This window comes from Xenopus laevis, chromosome 4L (assembly GCF_017654675.1).
Source record: "Xenopus laevis strain J_2021 chromosome 4L, Xenopus_laevis_v10.1, whole genome shotgun sequence".
Classification (NCBI taxonomy): Eukaryota; Metazoa; Chordata; class Amphibia; order Anura; family Pipidae; genus Xenopus; species Xenopus laevis.
The window spans coordinates 113,185,852-113,204,849 of NC_054377.1; the positions used below are offsets into that span (position 1 = coordinate 113,185,852).

General features: G+C 39.4%; 2 protein-coding genes across 4 annotated transcripts in view; one reads left to right on the forward strand and one right to left on the reverse strand.

The window, feature by feature from the left end:
• Nucleotides 1-8,159, reverse strand: part of l3mbtl2.L (L3MBTL2, polycomb repressive complex 1 subunit L homeolog) — a 40,007-nt gene extending 31,848 nt beyond the window's left edge. The window contains exons 1-5 of one of the 3 annotated variants that reach the window (XR_005967040.1): nucleotides 7,872-7,989; nucleotides 7,549-7,787; nucleotides 3,210-3,343; nucleotides 2,404-2,527; nucleotides 2,156-2,235 (exon numbers count right to left, since the gene is read on the reverse strand). Coding sequence is in view for 2 of the 3 variants with exons in the window: in XM_041590660.1 (XP_041446594.1) it covers nucleotides 2,156-2,235; nucleotides 2,404-2,527; nucleotides 3,210-3,343; nucleotides 7,549-7,787; nucleotides 7,872-7,939 (645 nt within the window). In the remaining variant the exon portion in view is untranslated. Of the gene's footprint in view, nucleotides 1-2,155; nucleotides 2,236-2,403; nucleotides 2,528-3,209; nucleotides 3,344-7,548; nucleotides 7,788-7,871; nucleotides 7,990-8,015 lie in introns of those variants that run through there. The other 2 variants (XM_018258770.2, XM_041590660.1) reach the window with 2 other exon arrangements.
• A 137-nt stretch (nucleotides 8,160-8,296) lies between these two features.
• nsl1.L (NSL1, MIS12 kinetochore complex component L homeolog) lies at nucleotides 8,297-14,635 on the forward strand. The gene is given in 6 exon segments (NM_001166438.1): nucleotides 8,297-8,464; nucleotides 11,172-11,247; nucleotides 11,618-11,748; nucleotides 12,827-12,881; nucleotides 13,212-13,279; nucleotides 14,354-14,635. Coding segments are annotated over 6 exon segments (780 nt in total).
• Nucleotides 14,636-18,998: the final 4,363 nt, after the last annotated feature.

Consider the following 18,998-nt stretch of genomic DNA (forward strand, 5'->3'; position numbering starts at 1 on the left):
TGATTGTATATACTTACCTCACACCCTGGAGGGTGCCCCTATAAGGAGAAAACTACACCGGTCCAGGGGTTCTTCAAGCTAGCACCACAGAGCGATCCTCTTTCTGCTTCTTCTCTTTTCATAAGGGTGCGCATGCTCAGTAGTGCGAAAAGCCGAGCTCTACCGAAAAAGTTGGCTATTTCGTTCTACTGCGCATGCATCTACCATGGGAAATTTTAAGAAAGAAGAAAGAAGTTGATTCCTCCGTGGTACTCACTGGAATAGCCGCTGGACTGGTGTGAGTTAAGTATATACAGTCACTTGGGGGTGCGTAACTTTTGGCACCCCCAAGTAAATAGAGCTTTCCTTCTTTTTTAAGCAAGGCTGAGGCACCTTCACAAAATATTTAAAAAAAAAAAGTTAATATATTCAGTTAATACAATTTCAGCTTAAAATATTTCCGTTAGGAAAAATAGAAAGATGAAGTTACAGGCCCTTTCAGTGTTGCTTACTGTAACCAAAAATAAACAGAAAAAGAGTGGTTCATTCTTAAGTTAACGTTTAGTATGTTATAGAATGACTGCTTCTAAGCAACGTTTCATTTGGCCTTCATTTTTTCTTTTTTAAAGTTTTTAATTAATTCACTTTTTCTGACTCTTTCCAGCTTTCAAATAGGGCTCACTGACCCTATCTAAAAACAATACTCTTTACAAATATATTGTTATTGCTATTTTTTTTTTTTTACTACTCATCATTCTATTCAGTCCATCTCCTATTAATATTCAAGTCTCAATGGGGTAATTTGGATCCTAGCAACCAGACTGCTGAAATTGCAAACTGGAGAGCTGCTGAATAAAAAGCTAAATAACTCAAATAATAAAACATGACAGCCGATTTTCTCAGAATATCACCCTCTACATCATAATAAAGGTTAATGTAAAGGTAAACAACCTCTTTAAAGAATGAGTGGAACAAATTCATTGGCAGCAAAAAATATCTGCCCCTAATGCCTACACCTTCTAAGCCCTACCCAATGGAGCATCTACTATCTGGATACAGTTAAGGAACACATTGCTAGTTGACTGTAGAAGGGCTAAGAGTAGAAGTGGTGGCGTGGGAGGGGTACTGTTAGTTGGAGGCCCTCACTGTTTAGGAAAATACCAGGCATTACCCTCCATTTCCCTGTCCTTCCGCAGTATGGACACTATTGCTACACAATGGCTCCTGTAGAACAAATGAGCAGTAAAGTCTGGCAATAAAAGGCAGTGGCTCTACTCAGTGCTGCCCATTGGCTGAAGGTACATGGTACAGATATTATTGTAAGAAAAGGTTTCATTCAATATTCGGTATGTGTATGGTGGGAGACAAGGCAAACCATATCAACAAAAACCTTGGATATTGGTCTGAAGGCCCCAAAAAAATTGGCAAAAGGTTATTTGTCAGATAGAGGTAGAACTTGGAACATCACATAGTATGGCTCAGTTTCTCCTCATGCATGAAGAAAAGTCATTGTACAATAATATCGTAAAGGAACAACTTGTTAAGAAACCATTTCTAGTCCTAAAAAGAAAAACATGTTTTAAATACATGCACGGTTGTACCATTCACTATAAAGGTATGCAAGACACGAGCATAGTGAAATGATTGACATGCTGTTTAAATTCAGTTACCCAGTGGAGAATCAGTGTCAGAATCAGAATAGTGGTTTGGATGCCTAAAGTGCTTTAGTGTGTCAGACCTCACTTGGCACTTTATCAAGTCTAATATATACAATTACAGTGAAGATTTATAAACTGTGCCCCTAACAGAGAGGGGAAGTGAAGGAGGGGGTGGAGTACAGAGGGTGGAGTTGGGAGCATTATCATCATCTCACACGTTGGTGTACATTTTAAAAGTCCATAGTTATTGTCTATAATTATCATCAGGTTCATTTGTTTTAATCCTTTGCCATCCAACCAACTAATCCAGTGTGCTGCTGATTCTGCACTGCGTACTTGTTGTATACATGACCCAGTCATGATTGGGTCTTTTAATAAAGTTTCCAATCACTCCAATACTTGTAAATCCAGTTACCAAGCAAGAGAAGAAATGCATGCAACACAAATTAAGATGAAAAGAACAGAATTAAGATATCCACATCAGGTAATGGAAGGTATAGAGATCATCTAAAACTTACATGTCTAAAGCAAGTGACAGGGGCAGCCTCAAAGTTTCCTTCTGTGATGTATTTTCCCCAATCAAAGCCCAAAGTCAATGCTGGATAAGAAAATGAAGGTTCAGTTTAACGCAATCACATTTGAACCTTCTCTAAAAGAACAGTGCCTAATTAAACCTGAAATGCACTGAATCCAGAACTCAGTCAAATTACAATCTTTTATGCAGGATTCTTTAACATTTTGCATAGAAAACTCTGGCTATTCTCACCATCTTGCCCTGCAGGTGTTCCATCAGCCGTCTGCCCTGTGCTCTGAGAATTCAGGAAAGCTTTAATTTTGGCTGACCACGATGCTTTATGAAGTACTTTTGCTTTCTTTGTTGGTGGCTTGCCCTAAAACAATATAAAGAAGCAAGTATTATGGGAAGGAATTCCCAGGTGTTTTGTCTGCTTGACAGAATTGAGTGAGAGTGAGTGAAATCCCATTTTTGGCTGGATGACAGGCTACCCAAAGCCAACCATACTGAATTCTAGAGTAATGGCTTTTCTGGGAGTAATGTTAATTTATGCTAACACAAGAGCATAGTCAGTAGTGTATTTGGACCAAGGGCAGGTGCATTACATTGTATTAGCCTTGCTGCATTTGACTGCTTAGGGATAAAATTACTGTTATTATTAGTTTCCAAAGGTATCCTAATTAACATATAAACCTATACTAACTACATGCTTCCTATTAAGATTATGTACAGCAATTGAGAACAAAGAAAGCAGTAAATTGTCCAGAAAGGACTCAAATACACTGTTTATTCTGATCTTAGGCCACATTGTATGTTTCTAATGTAAAGTTCCTGGAGTATCATTTAGGAACACAGCATCAGTATTTACTCCTTTGGCTCAGACCAAGCTTCCAAGGAGGGGTCCGAAGCAAACACCTGAGACTGACCCTCTCAACGAGATCTCAGAATGTGCCTTACCAATAATTGTAGCCTTCATTTTTAAGTTTGCAACAATACAAAATAAAATATTTCCAGGATAAGTTTCATTGTGTACTGCCAAGAAACATTTAACAGCCCACCTGCAACCGGGCCAGAATACTGGCTTTCTTGGAGTTGGAGGAATAGCTACGTGAGCAGGAGACATTGCAGAATCGCTTTGTTTTGGAGAAGAAGGTCCCACGTGTGCCTACAATGCCACACATCTCACAAATAGCTGAGGAGAGAAGAGGCAGGAGCAGCAGGTCAATATTTACAACATTAGTAGGTTAACAGTCCTGCCTCTTCTGCTGTTCCCACCTGCCTACCAATGTAGAACGAGTAGGCAGTACTGTTTGCTTAACGACACCATCACTCCCACCGTCGCTTGACTGGCTACTCGTTCTTCATTGGTAGGCGGGCGGGAACAGCAGAAGAGGCAGGCGGGTCAAACAGCAGAGATGGCCACAGGCCGTGAAGGTTTTGCTTGTAGCTGAAAGAGCAGGTATGTGGGGGAATGGATTGCACTCAACTTTAAACTGAAGCGCAAATGAAAACCGCTAATAAAAACTAATTGATTACAATTAGAAAAAGGCTTATATCGGTTCCCCAAGGGCAAAGGGGGATTTTGACAATACATCCCCTTTAAGGTTCCTGTCTCTGGTGTTTGAGTCTGGCAGCTCAGTAATTCAGGTGCAGATTCTGCCCTGTTACAATTTTGAAATATTTAGTTGATACATTTCTCAGCAACATCTCTGGAGTATTAGCAACTATTGTATCTCAGGGATTCTGCTCAGCAGGTACAAAGATAAGAATATGTGTCAACTAAACGTGTCAATTTAAAACAGTTAGGGAGTTTGTGACTCCCCCCAGAGATGCTTTAGAACAGTGATCCCCAACCAGTAGCTCGTGAGCAACATGTTGCTCTCCAACCTCTTGGATGTTGCTCTTAGGGTCCTCAAAGCAGGTGCTTATTTTTGAATTCCAGGCTTGGAGGCAAGTTTTAATGGATTAAAAACCAAGTCTAGTGCCAAGTAGAGTCTTTTGAATGCTGCCAGTCCACATAGGGACAACCAAATAGCCAATCATAGCCCTTGTTTGTCACCCCAAGGGACTTTTTCATGCTTGTGTTGGTCCCCAACTCTTTTTACATTTAAATGTGGCTCACAAGTAAAAAAGGTTGGGGACCCCTGCTTTAGAAGGTGAAAAATGAAACTTTACATTTCAATATTAGAAAAACAGTCACACATAGAAAATAGAAAGTAATTGGAAAAAGTTTTAATTTCTGGTGAACAATCTGAAACCAACTGAACTGAAAAAAAAATGTTTTTAAGTAATCCCTGGTGCCTTTATACAACCATTTTTTTAAAGCTTCTTTGGGTTCTGCATTAAACAATACATTTACATATACAATTTTAGGAGATAATAAATGCAGTTTTCTTTATGCAGAACTAGCAATTTGCACCCTTAGCTTGTTTCTGAGAAATAGTGAGTTTCAAGCAGAGGTTGCCCAATAACCATTTACAGGCTGGCTCACTGCCTAATCATTTAATTTACTAAAAGTGAAAAAGAACTTTGAGACCACAATAACCACAACATTTTACTTGCAGGAACTTAGGAACTCATAGCTGCAAATTTGGCTCCATAAAAACTGCAGGCTCGAATTCATATGAAAGCAGATAAAGGTTTTTCTTTTTTTTTTTTTTAATGGACAGCAGGATGTCTTTATGGAACATGCTCCACTCCTACCCTACAGATTCTTAGTGAAATTATACCTACCTTCTCTTCTCCTTTAAGGCAAGCACAGATAAACAGAAGAGCTATCGATTTAAATTAAGCAAAGCTTTAATAATGAAGATACAAAGTTTTTTTTACTGTTTTTTTCTCCTATTTTATAAAAAAAAAAATAGTGACCATGACATTGATGGGTCCTACATTTCCTACTGTATCAAAATGGAAAGCCTTAGTTAATAAGCAACTAGAGTTTTATAAATTGACATATATCACTTGGGGAGTTCCTGACAAGTTTGATAAAATTTGGGGACCCTGGGTTGACTCAACTGTCACAATTGCTAATTAAATAGTACTGTGGTGTACTGTGTACTAACTGATGACTGTAATTTCTTTGTCTTTTCTTCTGAAACTGTATTGTTATGTTAAAATGCAAACTAAAAACCTTAAAAAAAAAATGAAGCAACAATTTGTTTTTAATGCCCTAAACCACAACCCCAGTAACTTTTGGATAAAATACACTGGCTCCCCACTGTCACGTTGAAGCAGGGTAGCAGTTATTTCATGGTGTACATTGGCCTTGTCATTGCATATGTCTGAGAGTGGAGGTGGCTTAGAGCAGGGATCTCTTTGATAGCCATTATCCTTTCAGTGAGATCCATGGTAATCAAAACTTCTATTGCTCATTGCGGTCTTGGAAAACTGTGACTGCCCAAAGTATTTCTTTGTTAAACAGCCGTTGTTTGGAACAGACTAAGCAGCTGGAAGGGATCAGAAGCCAACACCTGCTAGTGGCCCGCTCAAAGTTACCTATTTGTTAAAGTTTAGACATATTTAATTGAAAATGTGCATATTGAAAAGAAAAATGCTGATGCTAACTTAGGCTATGGTCACCTTGCACCTATCATTACATAGTGGAGTTGTATTTTAGTTCCAAAAATGCTCAAATGCTTAAGTGGGCTTTTCACAAAATGCCATGTGTGACAATAGGAATAAGCGGTCCTTGCTTTTAGAGTAGGCTCCTCAATACAGGCTGCAAATTCTGTACTGGCTGCAGACTATTACAAATATTGAAAAAATATCACCCTGGCATCTATCTTAATGTAGCTTATAAATTAACTATAGTGTTTTATTTTTATTACTGCAGTACAAAAATGCTGTGGTGATATTTTTTCCCACACTTGTGACATAAGCCTTATAGTTCATGTCAGCCCTACATATGCCGGCCGCTACCTGGGCAGCCAAAACAATATCTCTGCCATACTGGGAGAGCGGAACCCCAATTAATACTATTCATAGATAGATTTTAAAGCAAATAAATGTATTATAAAAACCCTCTAAATTGCCATGTGCTTTTCATATGTTACACATGAGAGTCATAGGAAGCATGGATCATTCAGATAAAAGACAAGCTTACCGCTTTCCACGGTGGGTCTGGGTGCTCATGCCCTAGACCTTCAGCAAAGGGGAGCAACACACGAAAAACTTGGATGACGGGCAGGCACCACTTCGGAACACCAAATCAAGCAGTCAATGGAATCCAGGAGCCAAAATTATGAATAGTACAAAAAAAACCTTTATTTTACATTGTATGTAAAAAGCTAAAAGCCTGACGCGTTTTGTGTCCCTCCTGGATACTTAATCATAGGCTAACTTGTTTCTGATACATGGACAGTATTTAAAATATATCAATTGATTTCTCTTGCTTAATTTACCATTTATATTAATTTGTATTTCTTGAATATTTGTATTTATAGATTTATACATTAACTTGCATTATGTATATAAAATGTACTTAAACAGAAAATAATTTTTTAAATGTATGTTGTAGTACTTAGTTGTACTTTAACCATATAGATTGTGATTCCATAAATGAGCCATTAGGGGCAAGGACATACAGACATCCATCAATTTTTAACTCCGCCCAATTTATTTGTTATTGGCTCCCTTTCTTTTAAATACTGTGCATTAGTGATGTGCGGGTCAGGGTTTCCATGACCCGCACCCGACCCTAACCCGTCCTGCTACAACACGTGCTTCCGGGGTCCTTTTATAGCCCCGCGGATGACGTCACAGTGACATCACAAAAGGGGAGGGGCAATCAGATGCTAGACTATAAAACCAGAAGTCGGATGCCGGAATTTGAAGGTGGCAGGCGGAGAGAATTTATTTGTTATTGGCTCCCTTTCTTTTAAATACTGTGCATTAGTGATGTGCAGGTCAGAGTTTCCATGACCCGCACCCGACCCTAACCCGTCCTGCTACAACACGTGCTTCCGGGGTCCTTTTATAGCCCCGCGGATGACATCACAATGACGTCACAAAAGGGGAGGGGCGATCAGACGCTAGACTATAAAACTGGAAGTCGGATGCCGGAATTTGAAGGTGGCAGGCGGGGAGAACAGGAGAAGAGTTCAACCCGCCGCGAGGAGCACTGCGAGGTCGACCCGAACCCGCCTGCCAGGCGATTATCGGGTCGGCCCACACATCACTTCTGTGCATGTATCAGAAACAAGTTAGCCTATGATTAAGTGTCCAGGAGGTACACGAAACGCGTCAGGCTTTTAGCTTTTTATATACAATGTAAAATAAAGATTTTTTTTGTACTATTCATAAGTTTGGCTCCTGGATTCCATTGACTGCTTGATTTGGTGTTCAGGAGTGGTGCCTGCCCGTCATCCAAATTTTTTGTGTGTTGCTTTTCATATGTACCTGGTTCTGCACTATTTTCCTCGTTGGCCTTGTTAGTGACAGAAGAGGATTGCTGGAGTGATGAAGACTCTTCATTTTCCTCTTCATCGAAGCTCGAATCCCCAATACCAGAGCTGATATCATCACTCAGCTCACTGCTGTTATATTCTCTGTAACTGTCATAGCCACTGAAGAGATCATAAGCATCTTCTGATTCATCATCCATTGAAAGGTCCTCAGTGGGGCAGGGAGTTGCCAATCTGTGAAGAGTTAAGGACAATAACAATATCATGTAACCATAAGTGCCAAAGCATGTCATACATGTACTGGAAGTTCTTCTTTACTTTGCGCGTGCGCAGCTCCGGCTCACGGTGCAAGTTTGTGTATAAATTAAACTGAATGGAAGTCTCATGTCATATCGAAACGCATGGCCACCATTGGAGGGAACAGTCGTCTTGAGTGTCTTAAAGCGTCTATGCTTCACTTACTTGGATTATGGCGTCCCCTACAGTCAGTGAGCTGCAGAGTTCGGAAGGGAAGCTGGTTGCTACAGTGACTGCAAGTGCTTTCCCGTGCAATTCCAACATCACAAATCTCATCACGCGAGACTTGCGTCACAACAATGCGTAAGCGCAATGACGCGTCACGTAGACGCCCTAGGCGTAGCTCCCCTCGTAATTGGTACTCTGTTCGCATCTTTTATATTGTTAGAGAATTAAAAATAAAAACAAAGAAACAAAGGACTTTTCTTTCGTGTTGGTTTCCCGCCATGCTCTCCACTACCCCGGCTCCCGATTACTGTAGAATACGTTGCTGTTCTAAACAGACAGTACAGGAGTTGCTGGCGAAGTGCAGTGAATTCAGCAAAGAAGTAATGGAGAGTCAGCAACACCTGAGCCCGGAAAGAAGGGAACAGGAACTGAGAAACTGCATTTGGGTGAGACTCGCACCCACTCTCTGTGTTTTAATTCTGATGCATTTATTTATAATCTATAAACTCAGGAACTCTATAAACTCAAGTCTCCCCCCTTCCCAGAATTCTCTGTGTGTGTAATTATCACATCTATATAGTTGGTCAGCTGCAGAATGTAGATAAGACCAAGTGCTAGAATAGGGGGTTTCTAGTATTTGTCAACTGCAGTATGTAAATTAGAGCAAGTGCTGGTGTAGGGATGCCACTAACAGCTGGTGAATCCCACAATGTTTGTCAAGGAGGCACCACTTAAAGGGGTAGTTCACCTTTAAAGTAGAATGTAACCCTAAAGTTAAAAAAAAAACCCCTACCCTACATATACCCTCCTCCCCCCAGCCTAAGTGTTACCCCGGGCAAATAGGGTTGCCACCTTTTTTAATAAATTTACCGGCCAGTGATGGGGTGGTAATGGCGTGACATAAAAGGTGGTGGGGCCACGTATAAATGTGCGGAATGTGTTGTAAAAAGGGGCGTGGTCATGTGTGGCATGCTGCAAAAGGGGGCGGGGCCCCATCATGAGAGGGGCAGAAGACTAAGGAAAGGTACGTTTCTGCCGGAGGGCCAAGGGCTTTTGTTAAAGGTATTACAAATTATCGGCAGCTACATTGCCGGTAAATTTGTAATACCGGCCCCGGCCCTGGCAGGTATTTTACCGGCTAGGCCGGTAAAATACTGGCCGGGTGGCAACCCTACGGGCAAATGTCCCTAACGGAGTTGACGGGCGCCATCTTCTTCTCTTCTGAAATCTTCAGAATGAGACCGGCATGTGCAGTTGGAGCAATTTTCTGTTTTGTTCTGTAAATGCACAGAAACTCACGAAAATTGCAAAAGCGCCGGTCTCATTACAAAGATTACCGATGCTGTTGGAGATGGTGCACGTGAACTCCAATGCCTGAATCTGCACCGAGGGGTAAGTAAAACGTTAGGGGCAATCGGGGGGATCCATGTAGGGTAGGGGGGTAGGTTTTTTTTTTTTTAATAACTTTAGGGTTGAATTCTACTTTAAAGGAATTGTTCAGTGTAAAAATAAAAACTGGGTAAATAGATTGGCTGTGCAAAATAAAAAAATGTTTCTAATATAGTTAGTTAGCCAAATATGTAATGTATAAAGACTGGAGTGACTGGATGTCTAACATAATAGCCAGAACACTACTTCCTGCTTTTGAGCTCTCTTGGTTTCCACTGACTGGTTACCCTGGCTACCAGGCAGTAACCAATCAGAGACTTGAAGGGGGGCCACATGGGTCAAGTCTGTTGCTTTAGAATCTGAGCTGAATGCTGAGGATCAATTACAAACTCACTGAACAGAAATGTACCATGTGGCCCCCCTTCAAGTCGCTGACTAACTCAGAGTTATAGAGCTGAAAAGCAGGAAGTAGTGTTCTATTATATTAGACTTCCAGTCACTCCAGCCTTTATACGTTACATTTTGCCTAACTATATTAGAATTTTTTTTTATTTTGCACAGCCTATCTATTTATCCAGTTTATATTTTCACGCTGAACTACCGGTATTCCTTTAAATTAACTGTTAGTATGATGTACAGAGTTATATTCTGAGACTATTTGCAATTGTTTTTCATTTTTGATTATATGTGTTTTTTGAGGTTAAGGTTTTTATTCAGCAGCTCTCCAGTTTGCAATTTCAACCGTCTGGTTGCTAGGGCCTGAATTACTCTAGCAATCATGCATTGATTTAAACAAGAGACTGGAATATGAATACGAGAGGCCTGAATAGAAAGATGAGTAATACAAAGTAACAATAACAATACATTTGTAGCGTTACAAAGCATTTGTTTTTTAGATGGCGTCAATAACCCCCATTTGAAAGCTTGGAAGAGTCTGAAGAAGAAGGCAAATAATTTAAAAACTATATAAAAAAAGAAAAAATAAAGAATTGAAAAGTATCTTAGAATGAGTCATTCTATAGCATGCTAAAAGTTAATTTAAAGGTGAACCACCCCTTTAAGAAGCATGTGATTTTGGGTGTGGCTTTAAGGGCTTAGACACTCCAATACTCTGTTTTTCATTCTCCTTTATGCAAAGCCTCAGGTTTCTGTCATGGCTCATTTTACCTTAAAGGTGGCCATACACGACAAGTTCTGCTCATTTGGCAGTGTCGCAAAACGAGCAGATCTTAACCCAATATGGCCACCGAAGGTACGGCAATATTGGGTTAATCCAATCGTCTGGCCCTAGGGTCAAATGATCAGATAAAAACAAAGGAAATGGGCGGCGACAGGACATGGATCTCCAAGAAAAATCAAACCTACTCGATCGATATCTGCCCGATTTTTGGCCTGATATCAATCGGGGAGACCCGTCAGAACACCCCATACACGGGCAGATAAATTGCTGAATTGGTCTGAAGGACTGATATATCGGCAGCTTTAATCTGCCTGTGTATGGCCACCTTTAGGCAATAGAATCATAATAGATGAGCCAATGTGGACCTTTTCTGACTGACTACACAGGCATTTGTCATGATCTGATTATTTGGCCAAACGAGTAGATTTTATGGTGCCACTTTTAGACTTGCTGATTACAGGTGATTGAAAGACTTTGAGGAGACCAGACTCCTGTTAAATTGTTTTACTGTACTGTATAATTATTTTTGGAAGTTGTTTGTACAATAAAATATATGTTAAAAAGTACAGTCTTGCTCTCCTTAGGATTTTGAAAGAGCTTTTCAGGAGAATATCACTATCAATGGGCAGAGTTGGCAAGAGGCTCCAGAAACCCAGAATGGCACGTAAAATCTTTATTATTCTAACCTGTCTCTATTTGTAACATGGGCTTGTTAATAATAATATATTTTTTGGACGCAACAGTTTCCCTTTCCATACAAATACCTTTGTATTTTAAACATAAATCGACTTATCTGCTATGTGAGACCTACTGCTCATCTGAAATGTTATTTATCGTATCTCAGATGCAAAGACATAGTTCTCACCAGTGCAGGTAACATTATATTGTAAACCTCTTCCCTCAATGCCCCATTTCAATATTTATACAATCATATGGTGTGCTTATTGCTGTATGTCTGTTATATTTTACTCCATGGATTGGCAACATTTGCCTCGAAATGTTATTAATTGGGATTATTTTCTGTGCACAGAGCTAGATATTAAGATGTTGGAAGATAAACTGGATGATGCGATAGTGGATACAGCGATAAAGCGGAAGAGATATCCTAGGAAAATCTTGAGCCATGTGGTTAAAATCCTAAAGACGGAAAGAGAAATCCTGGTACTGATGCTGATAAATCACATTTGGTGATGTATAGAAATGTATATTTGGCCATTGTGGGATTGTGGGGAGGGTGCCAAGTGTCGGCTGGTCAGGCACAATGTAAACATTTTGCAGAAGTGACATCTGATTGATTCAGTAAGCACCAGAGACGTGCCTTATCTCCTCCGAATAACCATTTCAATTTCATGTTGGTACGTGTATCTCTGCATTGAAAATTTCAATTCCCCATTCACCACATAATGCAGACATCCAGGTTGTATTCTTTAAATGTATTGCCTGGCAGGTACTGATATTCTGCCCAGTAGCATTGTGCCCTGTCTTTTACTCAAAGGCATTCTACACATTTCCTAAATGTAAATACATCCTCTTTCACTGTAGTGGTGTGGTCCCTACAGGGCAGTGGGCAGGGTGCTGGAAGCAAGGACTCTTATTACATACATTACTGCTCCAATTACCTTGTTTGTCAGTGATACTTGAATAGGCACTACATTTTCCCAGGAGTAGTAACCCATAGCAACTAATAAGATAGTTGCTTTTAAACAGGTGACTAGTAAATACTACCTTCTGATTGGTTGCTATGGGTTACTGCTCCTGGACAAACCTAAAGCCTTTTATTACATAAACCCCATATTAAGTGCAGATGATAAAACACTCTTACTAGTTGTTTTAATCTTTGCAGGAATATTTACTGAGCCTGTCACTGCAATTATTATACCTTGGGCTTGGTTTTCCTGATAAGGGGTCTTACCATAATTTGTATCCCCATACTTTAAGTCTGCAAAAAACTATTTAAGCATTTAATAAACCCAATAGGATTGTTTTGCCTCCAATAGAGATTAATTATATGTTAGTTGGGATTAAGTACAAGGTACTGTTTAATTATTACAGAGAAAAGGGACATTTTTAAATTTATTTTATTAAAATGAAGTCTATACGAGATGGCTTTCCCGTAATTCAGAGCTTGCTGGAAAATCAGTTTCTGCATAACAGATCCTATACCTGCCCTACTATTTTTCTAATTTATTCTTCAGTTTGGTATGTCCTTTTCACCTATTTTTCTTTCATACAATCACAGGCCCAGACCAAACCTGCTGTGCAGCCAGAAGAAATAAAGTTTGATTCACAACAAGGCGAGTAATGCGTCTGAACCACACGTAACCATCACATGACTCTAGCTGAGCTTGCTGGGTACGCTAATTGCTGGGTATCATGTGGAAGAATATGCTATAAAGGGAAATAGAATGAGAATATATTATCAGACTAGTTCTGAATCTCGACTCCTAATTGCATTTCCCACATACTTGCTTTTTTTTTTCTCCTCTCACTAGAACACAGGTGCTTTCCAACCACAGCACCAGCCTTTATAATTGACTTGATCCGAAAACAATTATTGTATTCAACTATTTGTAATGATAATTAGCTTGCACAACAATTGAATTATCATGTGGTTTGCTTTCCAGCCTTACGGATGATGGACCTGTCTGCAGTAACCAACAATTTATCAAAGCAGATCAGTGAAACAATGAAGGTGAGCACTTGGTTGTGCAATGAATTGTGCTTATAAAGTTTTAGTGTTTATTAATGAACTAGACTTCTGACAATTTACAAGTAGTCATTTATTTTGGGGCTTTTGCATTATTTACAGTTATTTTTACATCTCTTGAATGTGGAATTTGAACTGCAATCCAGCTGACAGCAATTAATTATTAACAAGCAAAAAAAAGAGAGGAATGATCAACTCACATTCCCTGGTCCACTGTGTCATAAGTAATTTAGTATCTATGCAAGTTCATGTATTTTTGGAAAAAACAGGAATTTTTTAGTTAAAAGTTCTGATCATAAAATTGGTAAACCACCATACCAAGTCAAGGTAACCCCCTGTTACAATTGCAACCAGGTATCAGGGAGGAAGTGGAATGGAAGGTGAACAGAAGAGGGCCTGAATAGAGATACACTCAAAAAAAATAACAGTAGTAATTAATCCTTGTGGTTAATTTGTTTCTCTGTTGCTGAGTCGGTAATGCTGTCAGTCACACAGAACAGGTCCATCTATTGATTAGTATAGACCCATCTAAAACATACTTATAGTTTATGAAGTTCCCCTTTCATGTGTGTTTTTTTTATACTACGGTGGCTGAACAGGAAACACAGTAAACGTGGTGACTTTTCCCCCAGCAATAAATATATTGGCAGACCGCACATGCCTTTATCATGATGTGTTCCGCAGCAACTGACAGTATTATACTCTGGAAACTCCAGCTCCTCTTCACAAATTTAAGTGTATCTCGCTTTCCTACATAAATGCAGAGCGAGCACTCTTTCAAAATATGCAAATGGTTCCTATGAGCTTTAGTGTTGCACCCCTTACATACTATTGCATTATAGGGCCCCTCCATTGCATGAAATGGAGGGTATATATTTACCAGAGCTAAATTGTTGCAGCAGAGGATTGGAGTATTTTTGAAAAGCCCCGTTTTTTTTTAGGGTGGGAGCAGTTTGAACAATGTCCAGTATTATAAATATCCCTGCAGTGCTCTGCATGTCCATTTAACATTGTGTTAATCCAATTGGTCTGACATTTTCTTTTTTTTTTAATGTGGAGGCCCTGCCAGCCCAGATTGAGAAGGCCAATGGGTTCTCCCATGTGCTTAGCCTTCAGCCCATCTTGGAGAGCTCCCGAACCCGCAAAGAAATCTTCTGCAGTCAAGTCAAACTGGTAGACCTAGCAAAGAAAGTTCCAAGGCCAGTAGAAACCACCCCGAGAGAGACAGAAGCTAAGGTGAAGCCCAGCCCAGTGCTTAGCCGAAGAAGGCAAAGGTCTCAATGTTCCGAAAGGAGTCTCTACCCTGTACGTTCCAAAAGGAAAATCAGTCTGTCTTCATGACCCTACAGAGGCAGATCTGTTGACTCCCTGTATAACTCTCCCATAGTAACCAACAACTGTGCTGAATTGTATATACCTGCAGTTTGTATATTTTTCTGCTTAGATATTGTAATTTTATTTTTTTATGTCCAGCACTTGTGTTCTAATGTATCTGCTATCAGTGCTGTTCTAGACAATATTATACCAATTAGTTCAGCTATGGTTAGGGGTTCGCTAAATTTTAACATGCAGGGGCTTATTGACATAGGTACTAACCTGCTCCAGTGCAGTTACTCATAGCAACCACATATTTGCTTTCTAACTCTACTCTGCTCTAGTGAAGTTTAGCCCCGCATGTCCTACTTGCACTTTTTCTTGTAGACTACAGCACTTAGTGATGTGATGGATGAGCTGCTGCCTTTAGTTTAGTTAAACTAGAGCTTCCGTCTTCCTTGTGGGGTGATGGCAGTGTTCAGGGACCTTGTGCTGTTGAAAGGCACATAAATTGCCTAATGCTCTAGTCAACACTGCTCACAGTCACCTGTCGTGACATTTCCTTACCATGCTGGTTCTCTTTGTTCTTAAAATGTAAGGGAAAATATTTCCCCCCCCCATTTATAATTTTTTATTTTTTATATATATATATATATATATATATATATATATATATATATATATATATATATATATATATATATATATATATATATATATATATATATATAAAAAAGGCACATATATGACCTGTCCAGACCAGAAGACAATGATGAAACTCTCTAAACCATTTTCAAAAGAGCATTGTTGAAAAAAAAGGATGCTGTGTAAATTGTATAACTGTACTATATCTTCCAGCTGTATATTTGTAAAAATACATATTTTTATGTTAAATATATAAAACTAACCACCAGTTGGGCTACCATGGCTTCTCTCTTATTTAACCTTTTAAGTGTCAGCAGAAATTAGCATTTCATTTGCACTCAGTGCCAGATGTTTTTTGAACATTTTGTGCTCTCTTATTTTAGGGGCATCTCATGGGGGGATTTTTAATTTACCTAGGAAAACTATACATTGTTTTTTTTTTTTCCAGGAGAACCAGAGTTTTCTAAAGCTGCCTGAGTTTTTGTGTATTTGCACTTTTGGAACAAGAGTTAGAGCTCTTAATAAAAAAAAAAAAATGCTATTTTTTGATGATTTAGGGTTTATACCAGAAACATTTTATTTTATGCACAAAAATTCAACTGATTTGGAAAACCTCAAGTGTCTTGATTGTAGCAATAACAGACGTATAGTGTTATGGATATTTCTGACTTCTATAAATCAAAAACTCCCCACAGTATATTACAGAATTTTCAAAGCACTATCACAGAATATGGCATACTTTGTATTCCAAAGCCCAAAAATCCTGGAACAGTAGGTTTATGCCAGGAAACCATATATTTTTTGGAAAGCACACATTCAGCCAAATCCAAAATGGGTAACCATGTTTATCTCCCACGTCGTGTAGTATTCAGTGCCAAGAGAAAACATCCTAAATATGAATGCCAGGGGTCCACTGAACAGTTTGAAAGTATCTGGCATTTAGAGACCCCAAAATGAAGTTAGTGCATGCAAATCCGTCCCGAGATCACTTCAGCTACTGAAGAGTTAGCACATTTCCTGCATTTTTTGTCAGGTAACATACAAAAAAAACACGACCCCCCCAAATATATATATTTTTGGAAAGTACATATTCAGGCGAAACTAAAATGGGTAACCATGCCTTTCTTCTCCAAGCTACTGAGTTCTAATGCCTTCCCAAAATTGGCAGTTTTGATGAAATACCTGATGCTTTGCATCAAAGCTTCCACCTAGAAAAAAAAAAAATCAGCCTGAAAAAGATACAAAGTTTCTTACTTAATTGGCTTTTGGCAGAGAGCTCAGAATAGATACTTAGATACTTTTGTAACAATTTAAGATAAGCAGGTCTCTTGGGAGAACACACAGCTTAAAGGGCAATTCCACCTTTATTAGCAAAAAGGTAATACATAAAAAACACAGAAATGTGTTCAAACTCTCATGACCTGCCAGTTGTTTTAAAATGAACATGGTAATTAGGGGGTGTGTCCACAAAAATGGGTGTGGTCAAAAATGTAGTCGCGTGGAGCGTGCAAATCTTTTTGTCCCTCTTTCTATTTCTATAATGTTGGGAAGTATGAGATTCTCTTTTTCCTCCTTATCTTGCTGTAGACGGTTGTATCAGATATCCTCTCCCTATGTCAGTTTGTCCACATTGTGATTCAGACTATATAGGAGGAAACATTGGTGAGTAGGGTGCTGGAGATGAAAGGTGAAGCAGTACCTGCAGAGAATTGGGATTTTCAGACAGGACATTAATTGTTTTAGAAATGTAAGAAAAGCATGTGACTGGCCAATTTTTTTATATCCTAAATTAGCTACCATTGATGAGTTGGGGGAAGGGAAATATATAGATTCAGCAGTCGGAATGCTTTTATTTGTTCATCCCAACAACAATGAGTATATGATACATCCCTCCCAGCATTCCTATCACTCCTTTCAAGATAATCTACAATACTGTTGTGCGGATTGGCTCTCTATGCCCTCCAGACCTATGGCATGACTATTTTGGATGTCATCTAATAAATGTGCTCTGACTTTTGTAGGCTGTCCTAGTTGCAATTCTATTCAGAAAAGCAGAGGGCGCGCTTGTTCCACATGAATGATATCAGTAGTGTAAAACTGTTAATAACACAACAACTAAGAGACAAAGATGAATGTCAATGGCAAAAGTGCTCAGAAGCACTTTACAATATGAACACTGTTAAGAAAAAATTCTACTATTTAAAGGGGAACTAAACTATTTTAGAAGTTGAAATAAAACTAAAGCTGGATATTTAATTACTTACCTTAAAATTATGCTGTAGTTTAATGCTTGCCCTTTGTACCACACCTATGCATCCTCCATGTACCCATTGAAACATGAAGGCTGCAGCCAAAAGTCCTGATCCTACAAATAAATAACAGACTCCATGTAGACGTGCTCTCCTGCAGTGTCTCCTACCATTTGTATAAAGGAAATGAAAGCGTCCATCTATCCCTGCGCTGCTCATACTGACGCATAAAATAATAGAGAAGTGAGTGGTGAGACTATTGGGAAATTCTGTGGGAACGAGAAATCCTCCAGCCAAGGCATTTCCTTCAGAGGAAGACTTCCACACTACAATACACTTCAACTCCATGAATTATGCTTCAAATACCACACTAGACAACACCAGCACCAGTAAGATTACTTTGGATGACATTTAACCTGACGGGCCGTTTTACATTAATCATTGTGCACCACAAGGAATTTACAACTTGGGAATTAACCCCTGCACACAAACATCGGACTAACTGGATTCAAGTTGGTTTTCTAACTTTGTTATGCCCATAAAAAAAGTGGCTATTATGCTCACTAACACACTGTAGCATGAACTTTATTGAGCTACCAACACTGTTAAGTTTAAGTCCACACCATTAATTTTTTCTTACATCTGGTTTCATTTATTAGGTGGTGTAGTCTAGGAACCTCAAAAAAAAGGGGGGGATCCCTCCTTTCAGACGCAGTAATGCTTGTTTTTAACATGATTTTATATATACTTTCATGGCATGGTTGTGAATAAATATTGCCTTTGGCAATGTCGCCAAACGAGCGGATCTCCCTCCGATATGCCCACCTTGAGGTGGGCAATATCGGGTTGATCCGATCGTGGGCCCTAGGGCCCAACGATCGGATCCTAACGATACCTAAACGGGCGGTCGGATCGCGGGACCGCATCAACGAATAGATGCGGCCGCGATCCGACGGGACTTTTTGTCCCATCCGATTGAGATCTGGCCGACTTTCGGCCAGATCTCGATCGGTGAAGCCCGTCGGGGGGCCCCATACACGGGCCAATAAGCTGCCGACGGTCTGTCGGCAGCTTTTATCGGCCCGTGTATGGCCACCGTAAATCCCAATTTTGGTTTAATTACACTTCATTAATTGTTTGCGGACACCCCAGCCACTCCAGCTCCTGGTTACTTCTCAATTTAGTTTGCTCTGCTTGAGTTTCAGGTAGTTGGTATAGACTTCCACACTAATTACCCACGATTACAGGGGCTTTAAGCCTCATTTCTCCTTTCTCCTCCTTATCCACCTTTCTAGCCCAAAACTGTTGTTTCTCTAGTCTCCAGATAAGGAGGAGTTTTATAAGAAAGGGTACATTGAATAACTAAATATAGGTATGGGACCTGGATAATGGATCATTCTGTAAAACTAGAAAATCATGTAATCTTTAATTAAACCCGATAGGCTGGTTTTGACTCCAATAAGGAATAATTATATCTTAGTTTGAATCAAGTACAA